The 15,162-nt window shown below is 41.2% G+C and overlaps 2 protein-coding genes across 3 annotated transcripts in view; one reads left to right on the top strand and one right to left on the bottom strand.

Annotated features, from left to right (window-relative positions):
* Window positions 1-4,167: 4,167 nt before the first annotated feature.
* Window positions 4,168-15,162, bottom strand: part of GTPBP8 (GTP binding protein 8 (putative)) — a 34,320-nt gene continuing 23,325 nt past the window's right edge. Inside the window, exon 6 of the mRNA XM_017547770.2 lies at window positions 4,168-4,224. Coding sequence (XP_017403259.1) covers window positions 4,221-4,224 — 4 coding nt within the window. The 3' untranslated portion in view covers window positions 4,168-4,220. The remainder of the gene's footprint in view (window positions 4,225-15,162) is intronic.
* Window positions 9,036-15,162, top strand: part of NEPRO (nucleolus and neural progenitor protein) — a 10,817-nt gene continuing 4,690 nt past the window's right edge. Inside the window, exons 1-3 of one of the 2 annotated variants that reach the window (XM_037745448.1) lie at window positions 9,036-9,394; window positions 11,342-11,496; window positions 14,605-14,684. In XM_037745448.1, the coding sequence (XP_037601376.1) occupies window positions 9,292-9,394; window positions 11,342-11,496; window positions 14,605-14,684 (338 nt within the window). In that variant the 5' untranslated portion in view covers window positions 9,036-9,291. Of the gene's footprint in view, window positions 9,395-10,488; window positions 10,524-11,341; window positions 11,497-14,604; window positions 14,685-15,162 lie in introns of those variants that run through there. The other variant, XM_037745449.1, reaches the window with a different exon arrangement.

Raw genomic sequence — 15,162 nt, forward strand, 5'->3', positions numbered from 1 at the left:
TCCTTTCACATTAATCCAGGAAAATTCTGGCATCTTAACCTCATTGAATATAGGTTATGGCTGGATTCAAGTTTCAATCATCTAAGAAAACTGTTAGATACACTTCTAGCTGCAAGACTCTCTAGTAACTGATATCATGACTCATATTGATACATTTGATCTAGTCCAGTGCTTTATATTCCATCCTCTATGGTCTAATAACCTTAAAATCCAACACTACTTCAGTTTCTGTCACTAACGCAATATTTTGGAATTATTTTGAAGTCTAAACTACTTCTTTCCATTTCAGTCTTTGTACTTGTCCCCCGAAACAAACTGAGGTCTGACTTCAGTTATAGCTCTAGAGGTGATGAGAAGTAGTTTTGGTGGGTCTTGAGGTTATTATAGGGTCTTCATACAAGTCTTAGACACAGGAAGACAGACTGCTCCAAGATTGTCAGCTTTTCCCAAGTTCAACTAGTTCCAAGGCTCAGAGTCCTTAACTTTCACATATGAGATCTGTGAGTCAAATTCAATTTAGGCTGTAATTCTGTAACCCACACAACTGTATTTTGGGTCAAGTTCAGCTATGAAACTATAAGAAATAACTGATTATTTTAGGGCCACCATAGTCGCTCCCTAATTCTCTGTGACTTGAGCTGCATTAAATACCTAAGCATGTCACTTTCTGTAGAATTTCCAGTGCACTCAGAAGCATCATTGCTACTGTAACAGTCATGGAGTCAATGGGCTTCCGAGGGCACTTCCTCACAGCCAGCCTCAGGCGACTAAGTATGATGCTGCAGCACACCAAGGATTTGTGATACCCAATTTCCCCATCACTCCTGTGTTCAAAGCTAAGGACATGGCCAAACCAACCACAGAATTCCATTTAGAGGGGTTGTTTCCTGTGATCACTTTTGGTTCCAAATATAATACCAGTCAGAGTCCATTAGTAAAACAGAATAATATAATGTTATACATTTTACCAGAAAGATTTCTTTTTTTGAGATGGCGTTTTGCTCTCATTGCCCAGGCTGGAGTGCAATGGTGCAATCTTGGCTCACTGCAACCTCTGCCTTCCGGGTTCAAGGATTCTCCTGCCCCAGCCTCCCAAGTAGCTGAGATTACAAGTATGTGCCACCATGCCTGGCTAATTTTTTGCATTTTTAGTAGAGCTGGGGTTTCACCATGTGGGTCAGTCTGGTCTGGAACTCCTAGCCTCAAGTGATCCACCCACCTCAGCCTCCCAAAGTATTGGGATTACTGTGCCTGGCCACCAGAAAAAATTTAAGGAACATAAGGAATTGGTTAAATGAATGTTTAAGAATTAAGATGTAAAGATGTAACTAAAAGCAGTTACAATCCCTAGAACTGGAGAAACCAGGCAAAGAAATTTGGGATTATCCGAATTTAGGTTTTTTAGAGGAAAGGACTTACAGAATTGGGACCCAGATCTCTGAGGACAGAACACCATCCTGGTGCTGCTAGTACCTTTGAGGGTAGTTCTGGGTGTGTGTCAAAAAGAGTCAGGGACTGGAACCAACTGCCGTTACCTGGAGTGAATACAGTGTTTGGCAACACTGCCAGGGACAATGGAGCAGAGAAGTACCTTCCCTCCTGTTCTTGCCTTCAACCTCCCTCTAGTGGCCCACATTGATATTATCTACCAGCTAGCAAAGTAGTTTGCAGAGTCCCAGTCCCAGCATCACAGAGCAAACATAGAAACATGGGATTAGAGCTAAAAGACCATAGGTGAATAAGCCAAAAGGCATATGTCTCTAAACATATTGTGCATGCATATATCATGTGCATGCACACACACAAACATCTTGGTACACAGTAATATGACATTAAAAAAATTTTCTTTTCACCAGGCGAGGTGGCTCATGCCTGTAATCCCAGTACTTTGGGAGGCCAAGGTGGGCTGATCCCCGGAGGTCAGGATTTGGGGGTCAGCCTGTCCAACAAGGCAAAACCCCATCTCTACTAAAAACACAAAAATTAGCCGGGCATGGTGGGTGCCTGTAATTCCAACTACTGGGAAGACTGAGGCAGGAGAATTGCTTGAACCCGGGAAGTGGAGTTTGCAGTGAGTCGAGATAGCGTTACTGCACTCCAGGCTGGGTGACAGAGTGAGACTCCATCTTAAATAAATAATTAATAAATAAATAAATAAATTTTTTTCTCATTACAACAGCAACACTTCTTTTTTTCTTAAATATAAAAATAAAACAACTCATAGAAGAAGAAAAAAATCTATCCTTTATAACCTTCATTTAGATCCTTCCAGACCTTTTCCTCAATGTGTGGCTATGTATTTTTTTCAAGGAATGACATATAGTTTTCTGAACTGCTTTAAAAAAATCTTAATATATCATCAATAATTTCTCACATGAATATGTATTTATTTACAACAGTGGGTTTCAAACTGTTCTAGAAGTATCCCAGGCAAGTACCTCATGAAACAGGCCCTCAAAATGGCCTTAATGGGAGGGCCCTGCATTCCCCCATACATCCTTAATCACTGCAATCCTGCTTTTATACATTTGTTTTACATATTTGGTTTCTGTATATGATTTTGTGGGGAATAAAAAATTCCACTGTCAAAGTATTAGAAAGTAATCAAATTATTGTGAGGACACCATGTCACTTTCCTTTTTCACGATTACAACAAAGGATAACTTTGTAGCTAAACTCTAGTGCAAAGCCCTAACGACACCAAACACCATGCTTTTTACTCTTTGTCTATTTGGTAGAACCTAAAAATTATTTTAATGTGTATTTCATGAATTACTAATGATATAGACAAGGTTTTACATTTAATGGTCATTTGTGTCTTTGACAGCCTTCCTTTGCAGTCTAGAGATTTTCTTTATAGTATGGCCCTAAAACCTTACCTTCTAATGTATATAGCCTGTGTTTATTCCATGTCCCCTGGTTTAAGGAAGCTCAGATTTCAGCATCCATTGCTCAGCCAGATCACCATCTCCCTGCCCTCCTCCACTCTTGGTAATGATCTCAAATCTTCCTCCACTGAGAACACAGAAGCTATCTGTCACTCCATCCCAAATAGATCCATATCTATAGCTATTTTTGTTTTTCTTCCTGGCTCAGAGAACAAAAGTTTTTGATGGTTAAGTCAATCCCTTTGCTTCAGCACTTGATTCCATTCCTGCTTGTCTCTCTGGTTCCTAGTATGGTGTCTGGCAAACAACTGATGCTCAGAAACTTTGTTGAATGAGTAATGGGTCTTTCTCCAACAATTCTCTCCTTTTTTTTTTTTTTACATCCAGCTGCTTTCATACTTCAAATTCTTCCCTTTAGCCTATATATATGTTTCGTCAAGTTGTTTTCCATCTGTGATGCTCAGTTTTACATGTCAACTTGGCTAGGCTGTACCCAGTTATTCAATCACATATTAACTTAGGTGTTGCTGTGAAGGTATTCTGTAGATGTGATTAATGTCTACAATCAGTTGACTTTATGTAAAGGAAATTATTCTGGATAAGGTGGGTGAGCCTGATCCAATCAGTTGAAAGGCCTAAAGAATAACACTTAGGTTTCCCTGAAGGTGTGAAGAAAGAAGAAATTCTACCTGTGGACTTCAGCTTCAGCTACTGCCTGAGAGTTTCCAGCCTTATGAATTTCAGGCTTTCCTATCTGACCCCTACAATGGCATAAGTCAATTTCTTTCTGTAAATCCTTTTATATATCCTACTGTTTCTGTTTGGCTGGTGGGATCCTGACTGGTACACTATCCTTAAAATCAGAACAAAACAAAATACTCTTCTTGATTCTGTATCTCTCTGTCACCAATAAACTCAATTTTCACTTCTATCTAAGCTACTAAAAATATTGTCCTATATTCACTGTCTCTACTTCATCCCTTTGCAATCACTTTTGAGCTATAGTCCCATTTATACAACTGGTGAATTGCACATTTTCTCATGGACAGCCATGGGCAATCTCAAACTCAGCATATCAAAAGTTATCGTAGCACCCCTGCCACCTTACCTGAATCTATTCTTCTTCCGAATGTCATATTTTGTCATGTTTCAAACTTAAGTGGAAGTCATTTGTATTAATACATTCTCACATTATTATAAAGAACTACCTGAGACTGAATAATTTATAAATAAGTTTGACTCACAGTTCTGCAGGCTGTACAGGAAGCATGACTGGGGAAGCCTCAGGAAACTTACAAACATGGCAGAAGGTGAAGGAGAAGCAGGAACATCTTACCTGGCCAAAGAAGAAGAAAGAGAGAACAAAGGAAGAGTAACTATACACTTCTAAACAACAAGCTGTCATGAGAACTCACTATTACGAGAATAGCAAGGGGGACTTCTGCCCCCACTATCCAATTGCATCCCACCAGGCCCCTCTTCCAAAATTGGGGGCGATAATTCTGACAGACTGTGTTCTCTATCTGGGTCCACAAGGGGGCATAGTTTTAAGGGCAAGAAATTTCCAGTGCCATGCCCACCTCCCATCTCTCTTCATCCGGGAATTTAACTGTTTATGTTTAAATTTCAGGGGCCCGGGAAGAAACTAAGGGTCAATTACCCAAGCAGAAGTTCTAAGGAACTCCTTTCCTTGGCCAGAGGACTTAGAAAAGGTGGGGGTTCGTCCCAGGTTAAAAGTCCCCTTCTTCTACACCCCTTCAGACTCCACGTCTGGATCCCCTTTGATGAACACTCCCTTTGTGGAAGCCATCTTTCTCTCTCCTAGATTTCCCCTCTGTAGTCCCCTTCTACACTCTCGGGGAAGCCTGTCTTCCCCTCCTAAACTCCATCTCTCTCTATTCCCTTCTGCTCATTGTGGAAGCTGCTTTCCTCTCCTGGATTCCATCTTTCTGGATTCTCTCACTCAGTGTGAGAGTTAGCTGTTTCTTTCTCTCTCCTGCTTCTTTTTCTTTCTCTACCTAAATAAAATCACTTTCTGAGCTTTTGAGTCTGGCATTTACCTTTAAGAGCACACTGCGTCATGGTCTCCTCACCCATTCTTGGGGAGTGATAGACCAAGAACCTGGAGAACGTCCTCTCAGGGAAACCCTGAATCCCTGAACTACAGTTCGACATGAGATTTGGGTAGGCACACAGACCCAAACCATATAATCATTTTAGACATGTAAATATGTAAATACAGGTTGAACATCCTTAATCTGAAAATCCAAAATCTGAAGTGCTCCAAAATGCCAAACTTTTTGAGTACTGACATGATGATACAAGTTACCCTGAACACATTATTTTTCACTGTATTAATGGCATATCATATTTTCTTTTTTACTACTAAGCACATATGTATGAATAAGCAGAAGAAAATGATTGCTTAACAGCAGCATATAAATTCAGAGTCAGGAATGATGTTGACACCAAACAACCACAGGTTGTCCAAGGGGGTGACTGAGATGTACACAAACTTTGTTTCATCTACCAAATTGTTAAAAATATTACATAAAATTTCTTCAGGCCATGTGTTTAAGGTTCATATCAAACATAAATAAATTTCATGTTTATACTTGGGTCCCATACCCAAGATATCTCATGTGTATTTGTGATTATCCCAAAATCTAAAAAAAAATGGGAAATTTGAAACAATTTTGGTCCCAGGCATTTCAGACAAGGGATACTCTCAACCTATGCTAGACATCTAAATAAGTCATACTGTCTATATTCAGTAGAAATGCATGAAGGTTTGGGCCTCTATCATTTCTGGCCTTAGCTTTTGTAATAGAACAGATGGGTCTGTTCCAACCTCTTCCCTCCCAAATCTGTTCTCTAGAGTGCTCTTCTTCTGAGGCGAGGTGACAAAAATTGCCCTGCCGAAGACTCAGCGAGTGACTACTTTATCACCTATAGCGAGGTCACGTCAACCTAGACAACCATCACAAAGACCTTTTGAAAACAGCCCTACTCAGAACTAATAAGAATTTCTAAAATGGGACCTGAAAATCTCTATTTATTTATTTATTTATTTGGAGATGGAGTCTCACTCTTGCAGTCCAGGCTGTAGTGCAGTGGTGCCATCTTGGCTCACTGCAGCCTCCACTTCCCAGGTTCAAGCGATTCTCCTGTCTCAGCCTCTTGAGCAGCTGAGATTACAGGCACCTGCCACCATGCTTGGCTAAGTTTTGTATTTTTAGTAGAGATGGGGTTTTGCCATGCTGATCAAGCTGGTCTTGAATCCCTGACCTGATGATCCGCCCACGTTGGCCTTCGAAAGTGCTGGGATTTCAGGCATGAGCTACCGCACCCAGCTGAAAATCTCTATTTTTAAAAGCTATCCAGGTAATTTTGATAATCAGTCAGGTTTCTGAACTACTAGTCTTTAGGTAAAAATCCAAATTCTTCCCGTGACCTGACGCCAGTATTCCCAGCTCTGTCCCTCAGTACAAATCATGTCCCAGCAGTACTAGCTCAGGACTAGTGATTCTTCAAACCCATGCTGCTTAAAACCTCTCTGTAGTAATCTTCTTCCCTTAACTGCCTGGGGTATTCCTATATATCCTTCAAAAGACTCCATTCAAGCATCATACAACCTTGTATATAGCCAGTAAATATTTATTGAGGCCCTACTACATGCCAGGCTCTGAACTAAGCATTGAGATAGTAGTTCTATCTTCACTAGGTTCATATGCCATTCGAGAAATAGACATGAAAGTAAACAAAGAAATACAATACAATGAGGTAAATTCTATGAGAAAGGCTGTAGTGGGCTGAATAACAATTCCCCCACCTCCCACCCAAAGATGTTCACATCCTAATTTCCATAATCTGTAAATATGTTACCTTGCACTGAGAAGGACTTTTGTACATATATAACCAGGGCGCTTGAGACTTCAGCGCTCCAGCATTTTTTTGTGTGTGACTGAAATAAAGAAAATTTTGATCAGGCCCTTGCTTGCTTGTACATGTTAACCACTCACTTTTTGACCGGTATTCCTTGTTCCCATAACGTAATTATAAACTGCCGATGTACTGTTTCTTTGTCAAGCAGGAGGAGATAACTTCAGGGTCATAAGAATAGTTTGGAGAAGGAAGGAATTCCTTGAAGGACACTGCAACCAGCTTCCATGTACATATGCCTGCACAACGTGTTATCTGAAACTGAAGAAACGCGGACTTTTCCCCTGGATTCCTTGAAACTCCCTCTCCCATACTCTCTAGCTGCATAAAAACTCCCTGCTTCTTTTCTGTTACTGTGGATTTGAGAGCTCTTGCTCTCTTGCCTTCTCACTTTGGCCAAATCGAATAAATATTTCTCTATAGCCAAGCACCAGTATCTCAGTATTTGGCCTCAGCTGCCTGTCGGGTACATGCGCCTGAATTTGGAGTTCTAAAACAGATGTGATTAAGTTAAAGATTCTGAGATGGAGTGACTATCCTGATTATCTTGATGGGTTCAATGTAATCACAAGGGTGTTTTTAAGAGGGAGGCAGGCAGGAGGGTGAGAGAGAGCTAAAGAGGAGACTGAAGGGTATCATGCTGACTATGAAGGTGGAGAATAGTGAAACGAGCCAAGGAATGAAGGCAGTCTCTAGAAGCTGGAAAAGGAATGGAAATGAATTATTCCTTAGAGACTCCAGAAGGAACCAGCCCTGCCAACTTCAGTCCAATGAAGCTGATTTTGGGTTTCTGACCTCCAGAAATGTAAAATAGCTTCTACTTATTTCAAGCCATTAAGTTTGTGGTAATTTGTTTTTTGTTTGTTGGTTTGTTTTTGGGACGGAGTTTCACTCTTGTTACCCAGGCTGGAGTGCAATGGCGCTATCTCGGCTCACCGCAACCTCCACCTCCTGGGTTCAGGCAATTCTCCTGCCACAGCCTCCTGAGTAGCTGGGATTACAGGCACGTGCCACCATGCCCAGCTAATTTTTTGTAGTTTTTTAGTAGAGACGGGGTTTCACCATGTTGACCAGGATGGTCTCGATCTCTTGACCTCGTGATTCACCCGCCTCGGCCTCCCAAAGGGCTGGGATTACAGGCTTGAGCCACCACGTCCGGCCAAGTTTGTGGTAATTTGTTACAGCAGCAATAGAAAACTAATACATAGGCCAACACAGGGCACTGCGGTAATACATTAAAGAAGCCTCTATGTCAAGTCATGGAGAGAGTGAGGATGGGGTGTTCAGGAAGAATTACTCAAAATATGACCCCAGAGCTGAAGAAAGGAGGCTGTGTTTTGGAGGATGGCCCAGGTAGAGTAAGTAGTATGTGCAAAAGTGTACAGAAAGAGCCTGGAAAGTGTTCCAACAAAGTAAGACTGTTTGCATTAAATAGTAGTAAAAACAAAAACGATATCAATTATGGTAAATGTTTATTGTTTGTGTGCCAGGAGTGCCTTGGCATTTTACAAGTCTGTGAGATTGATACTATTATTATCATCTTCAAGGGGGGATGAAGGGATACTAAAGTCTGGGGGAGGAGGTAAGTAACTTTCCTGAGATCAACAAGCTAGTAAGCAGCAAAGCTAGAACTGGATGGAACCTTGGCAGTCTGTTTCCAAAACTCACTCTAATGTTTTTCTAATACGTTACTGTGGGAGTCTTAAGCACTTAAATAAAGGGACATTAATATGGCTGAGGATAAGTGAATTATTAGAAAGATATTATAGAGGTAAGGATCAGTAGAGCTTGGAATATGATCTTGTCTTGGAGACTGACGAAACTGGGAATGACAGATAGATGACTTCCAATTTTCTCTTATGTGATGTAGGTTTTTCTGTGGTTCAGGACATAAAGGAGCCTTCCTTTACTACTCAAAGCAAACCACTCCTTCTTCGTTACAAATTCCACACCTTGCATAAACCTCTTTATTTCATTTCTTCCTTTTCCCCCTAATGTCTGAGGTAGAATTGGGGGTGAAAGCACCAACTCAATACTGGGCCTCATTTTCCATATTTGTAAAATGCTTAGAAGTATCTAATAGTTCCAAACTTGGTTGTGCTTCCGAATGCCCTGTGCGAAGTTTAAACAAAATGCATTTCCTGTCCCCATTCGCAGAGAGTCTGATCGATTAATATCAGGATGGGGCTTTTGTTCCCCCAAAACACACCCCCGTGATTCTACGCGGCCATATGTTGGTAACCAATGCACAGATGACTGTCTAGGCCCTTCCCAGTCCCACCATTCAGTGCCCTCCAGCGCCCCCACGCGTTTACTCGGTGAAGGCCGCCCCCAGCCCAGCTCCCGGCCCCGCCCGAGTCCCACCACCTGCTCGCTTCCCGCCCGGACCCATCGCCCCTCCTCCGATCGTTCTGCGTGCTCTCGCGTAGCTCCGCCTTTTCTAAGTCTGCCGTCTCGCAAGATGGCTGACTTGCTGCTGGGCTCCGAGCCGTGGAACCGCGTGAGGATTCCTAAGGCGGGGAGCCTCAGCGCAGTGATGGTGCAGAACCCCAGCGCCACCCTTCGTGAGTGAGGCGCCGGGCGAGGACTGGGGATGTTTTCGGAGGAGGCCGCCCGGCCGGGCCGGCGCACGTGGGGTGGGGGGCGGGGGCGGGCCCGGGACTTCCCGGGCCCCGGAGACGCTGAGAAGGGGCGCGGGGAGAAACACACAGGGGTCGCGCGGTCCCTGCACTTTGCTGGGGGAGCTCGTAGGGCCTCTGGCTTTACAATCCTTCTTGCAACCAGCTGTGCTAATTCAGGGCTTGGTTGGAGAGGTGAAGAACCAAGGTTCAGCCGTGAGCGGAGGGGGCGGAGAGACGTGGACTTAGCTAGTGCCGGGGAACAGTGCTGCCTGGGAACCCTTGCTCGCCCGGGCTTCGGGGAGCCTTGTTTACCCTTCCGTCCATTTCCCCTTTCCGTCTTTTTCCTGCCTCCTGCCCCCTGCCCCCGGGGAGCGGTGGACGTCACCTAAGCACCGGGACACTATCTGCTTATCTGTAAAATGGAGCTAGTCGTCCTACCCCTCACTGGAGCGTTGGCAATACCTAATGATGTAATTTAGGAGCGTGTGCTCTGTAAACGACAGTGTTTTACCACCTAAGTGGAAGGTACTGTTAGGGTGTAGAGCACATAGTGGGTAGGAGCCTGGCGCAGGAGCCAGATTCTTTGGATTTGAATACTAGCTCTACCCTTTGCTGGAGTTTGAGGGAATTATTGAACCTTTCTGTGCCTCATTAATCTCGCTTTCAAATGGAGATAAAAATACCTTCCTCATAGGGCTGTTTTGGGGGATGAAAGAGTTGATATTATGAAGAAAACATTTGGAACACTGCCTGGCATGGTAAATGGGCACTCAAATGGTAGCTGTTATGAATGTTAACTACTTGACCCGGGGCCCAAGGGAGAGAATAGTCATGGGTTCTTAGTTTGTTTCTGGTTGGGCCAGTAAAGCCCCTTCCTCATCCCTCTTTTCGCTAGAGACAAACTAAAAACCATGGCTTCAGGCTGCAAAAAAGCCCAAAACTAAACAGAACAGCAAACAGCAAAGTAAGGCGGGTTGGACAAGCTTGACTTAGATCATCACATCCTCTTTCCCATCTCTCCATCCTACACACTTTACACATTATCCCATCTATCCTCCTACACACTTTACAGATTAATCTTCCCTTTTTCTCTATTCTTTAACAATTCCTATCAGGCATGGGAAATCACCAACTCACTACCCATCCCTGAGGCAGCCCATTCTGTCTTCAGATAGTTGTTGGGACAGGAAGAAAATTGTTGCTACCTTCTTAAAGGTAGCAACCAGCCTTTACTTCCCCCTGGAATGCTAGTGCTACCCTTAGAGCCATAAATAGCACATGAACTACTTCTTCGACTTTATGGACTGCTACAGATTTTCAGACTAGGTAGCATCTGCTGATGAGCACCTGCTGTTCAGTCAGTCGTTCATCAAATAAGATTTCCAGTTATTATAATGCTTTTTCTTTTCCGAATATGTTTGTGTCTCCCTTACAGTGATACCCAAACACAGAACCCTTGATTTTGAAGACTGATTTTATCCATTCTATCTTGCTTTCGGGCATAGCAAGCAACATGGGGAGTTAAAGAAGTATTACCCATGTTGTGACTTGTGCCCCACCTTCAAGGTGGGGGTGTAAGTGTACACCAAATGACTGACAGCACAGTATTCATATGAAAGATTATTAAACTATGATAAAATGCAATGTGAAGATAGAGATTCTTATTTACCAGATGTTATCTTAATGATTTCCTGGACTTTATATCATCTGTTACCATTTTCCAGCTTTTCTTACGCTTAGAATCCTTATGTTCTTACAGTTGAGACTGATTACATTAGTTTTTGATTCCTTTAAAACAAATAAGGAAAGATGTGTCTTTCAGTGTGTTTTTAATATAATATACTTAATGTAGAAATACATACTAAATCTTATTAAATGTCTCTGCTTCAGACCTTTGGATTGCAGGTGTAATTAAAGAATGCCATCTCGTCACAGTATCGCTGAAGAGCCGAGCCTTAGATGCAGAAACAGATGTGTTATGTGCAGTCCTTTACAGCAATCACAACAGAATGGGCCGCCACAAATCCCATTTGGCCCTCAAACAGGTGAGGAAGCCCTGTAGTTGAGACCCAACCTGTTCACTTGAAAATGTAGATCACACTGCCATTTACTATTTTGCTATTTATGGGACTCTCAGTAATTATTTGTGATATATAGGTTTATAGCCCACAGTTACATGGGACTTTCTTTTTATTTTTATTTTTTTCCCCTGAAAGCATTTCAAAAAGTAATTTTTTAGAAAAGAAGTATGTTTAGATTAATTCTTTCCCAGTCTTGTTTCTAATGGGTAACTAAGCGTTGTCTTCATTATATACTATCTTTAACAACAGTGCCTTTGCCCACCTCAAAGATAAAGGATTTGAGCAATACAAAGTGTTGGACATTAAGAAGCAGTTCCCTGAGCATAATCAAAATGCTAAAATTATAAAAAGAACAAGTCTGTTTACTTACATGGGGTACGTAATCTAATTGGTGGTATGTTAGAGTAAATGGGTATATAGCAAGCTGTGGTATAAACTGGTTTCATGTAACGTCTGGAATTTAAAACAAAATTGGGCCCTCTAGCTCAGGGGTTACACCATAGAGTAGAGCTTCTTAAGCTGGCTTCCTTATATGCTCATTCATTCATTCACTTAATTCTGCAAGTACTTTCTAGAAGGTCAGAGAGCAGTCCATTGTGTGACAGGGCCACCTTGCAAGTGTTTTTGAACTTTCTGTGTACCAGGCACTCTGTGTAGTGCTGTGTATACAGGAATGAAAAAGATGTAGTCTCTAATCTTATAGATGTGTGCTTTCTCGTTAGTTTTCTACCCCGAGTACTTAAAGTAAAAAGGATGAAGATTTTATCAAAGAAAGATATGGGATCATGGTCTTTCCCTAAATTTTCTATTTTTTTTTTTTTTTTTTTTTTTTTTTTTTTTTTTTTTTTTTTTTTTTTTTTTTTTTTTTTTTTTTTGGAGTCTTTTTAATCCAAAAGCAAGCTTGCTGACCCTCAAAAATGAATGTATTTCTGCTTCTAGTTTCTAGTTGTAACTAATCACCCAGTCATAAAAATTAGGTGTTCTCTAGTCTAGTCTCTTTTATGTAGCTCTCCCATCCAGGCAGTCCATAAGGCAAAACTTCCTCTGCATTTGGTCACCTCTTCAGTTCTGGCTGCCATTTTCCTTTCTTAGACCTTGTCAACTTCTGGTTGTCTTACTGTCATAACTGGTGCTTCCTCCTTCAGTTTTTCCTAAGCTCTGGCATATTCTAAATATGAAAACCAGGTTAATCATCTGAAAACACAACTTTGATTTTTAGTGGTTCTCCATTGTGTCCTGAGTAAAGACCAGACTTTTTAGCGTGGCTTACGAGATCTGTGATCTGGCCTCTTCAGTCTCATTAGCTCAGGCTTCTCTCTCACGTTCAGATGTGTTTATTCCAGCTAACCTGAACTCTTAACGTACCTACATGCTCACTGTTTGTTCCTCCTTCTGAGTCTGCTCACCTGGTCCTGTATGTTTAGAATGCCCAGCCTCTCCATGTCTGCCTGTTAAAGGCCTTCCTATTAAGTTCCATTTTAAGCCTTCCTGGCAGTGATAGTCTATGTTATAGTAATCTCATTTTAAGTTGTATTTTTCTGATTATTACTGAAGTTGAATTCTTTTTTTTTTTTTTTTTTTAATTCTTGGCTATTTGGACCTCCTCTTTGTACTTAACAGCATTTAATACAGTCTGTGTTGTGGTGAAGTTATTTGTGTATATATTTTATATTCTACGTGATCCCTTAGGTGGGAAACATGTTTTATGCTTATGTTGCTGCTGCAGCTGCTATTACCACTTCGACTACTGTCTTATAACTGCTTAACATTTCACAGTTCACAAAGAACTTTCATGTAAGTAAACATTCCCCTAAATGAAACACAGAAAACAGTCTTGATTCCTGTTCTATGGAGTATATGTAGGGCATGCTGGGAGATAAAATGGTATTAGAAACTTCCCTATCTCTAGTTGCTAAAAATCTAGCAGTAAAAATAGGAAGACATGTAAATTATTAACTAAATGCTAAAATAAAGAACAGACCCTATTTAAAATTGCAATTCCCTCAGCACTCCCTCTTTGCTTTATTTTTCTCCATAACACTTAACACCACCTACCATTGATTGACTGCCTTTTTCTCCCAGCTCTAAAGTAAGCTCCACAAGGGCAATATAGTTTGTCCCTTTTGTTTGCCGCTGTGATCCAGTTCTTAGAACAGTGTTCAGTAGGCGCTCAATAACATTTAAATTTTTTTTTAAAAAAAGGTAAGAGCCATGCATTGTACAAAATGCTGTAGGAATTCTGTAGTCCTCGGGAATACCACACAAAGGGCAGCATGAGACTGCATCTAGACAGATATAAAAATTTGGGTGGGCAATGGCAACTAGAGTATCTTGCTAGAGCTGCAAATATACTTCTAGAAATTGAACCAAGGTTATGGATTCTGTTTTAACAGCGGTTTTCAGAACAATGGAGGGAACAATCCTTAAATTCTTTAGGGTCGGCTCCTATCTTCAGTTTTCAAGTCTAGACACTATCCTTTGAGGGAGGTAGTGACAAAGCAAGAAGGTAAAGCACTTGGAAAATACAGTAAGTGAACTATGGTTCAAAAGGGACAAACTCGAGAGAGAAGGGAGGAAGAGGGAAGATGCAGAGGAACATGAGAACAAGCTTCGTATACTCAAGGAATATATTTGTTCAGTGTTTAAAGCCAATCATTTTCCTCATCTCTGTGGTACTTTATAGACTGTTGAAATTTAGTAGTTAATAATTTGCTATCTTGTTTGAGTAGTTTCACCATTAAAAATCTCATGGCCTCAGCAAAATTATAATCTTGAGAATAATCTATACTCATTTTGGTCCCTTATATAACATCAAGCTCATTGTGGCATATGCTAATTTCTTAGGACTCACCTGATTTTAAAAATGTGTTTGGCTGGATAAATTCCAAATTTGTAACCAGAAGCAATTGCCTGCACTTCGGATTTCTCTAACCTGAGAAAAAATAAGGTAGTCTATGGTATTTAGCATATTTCCATACTTTGAAAATCTAGAACTCTTCTCTTTCCTGGTCATAATCAGTGACCACGTCTGCATTACATACACATGAATTTGAGCTGCTCTTCTTCTTTCAGGTTGAGCAGTGTTTAAAACGTTTGAAAAACATGAATTTGGCAGGTTCAATTCAAGACCTGTTTGAGTTGTTTTTTCCCAGGTAAGTGGTCCAGTTGCTTTGTGATGTGGTGGGCTGGAAACTCGATGTCTTGTGATCTCCCTTTCATTTCTCTGTGCTTGGTGCTGGAATATAATCATTATACTTCAGCTGTATAAATTTTAACATGAGGCACCTGGTGTTTGTGGTAATCTTCTGACACTGGTGTATGGGGAGTGACGAGTGTGAACTCTGGGTCATGGTAGATTGTATTAAAACATCAGTGGGCTGTTATTGCATATAACTACTTAAAATTGACCTTAAAGCAAGTCTTCACTTGAAAACTGCTATAGAAATGTTTTATATTTAAAAAAGTAATGGGAGCTTGCAGATAGCTGAACATGTATGTGAAGGGTCACCCAGTGAAGGCATGGAAGCTCTATGCCCCTTCTGCCATACCTTGCCCTATACATCTCTTTATTTGAATCTTTTGTCATATCCTTTATAATAAAGTGGTAAATGTAAAATAAACCTTTTTTTT

Source organism: Cebus imitator, unplaced genomic scaffold (genome assembly GCF_001604975.1).
Source record: "Cebus imitator isolate Cc_AM_T3 unplaced genomic scaffold, Cebus_imitator-1.0 Scaffold201, whole genome shotgun sequence".
Taxonomy (NCBI): Eukaryota; Metazoa; Chordata; class Mammalia; order Primates; family Cebidae; genus Cebus; species Cebus imitator.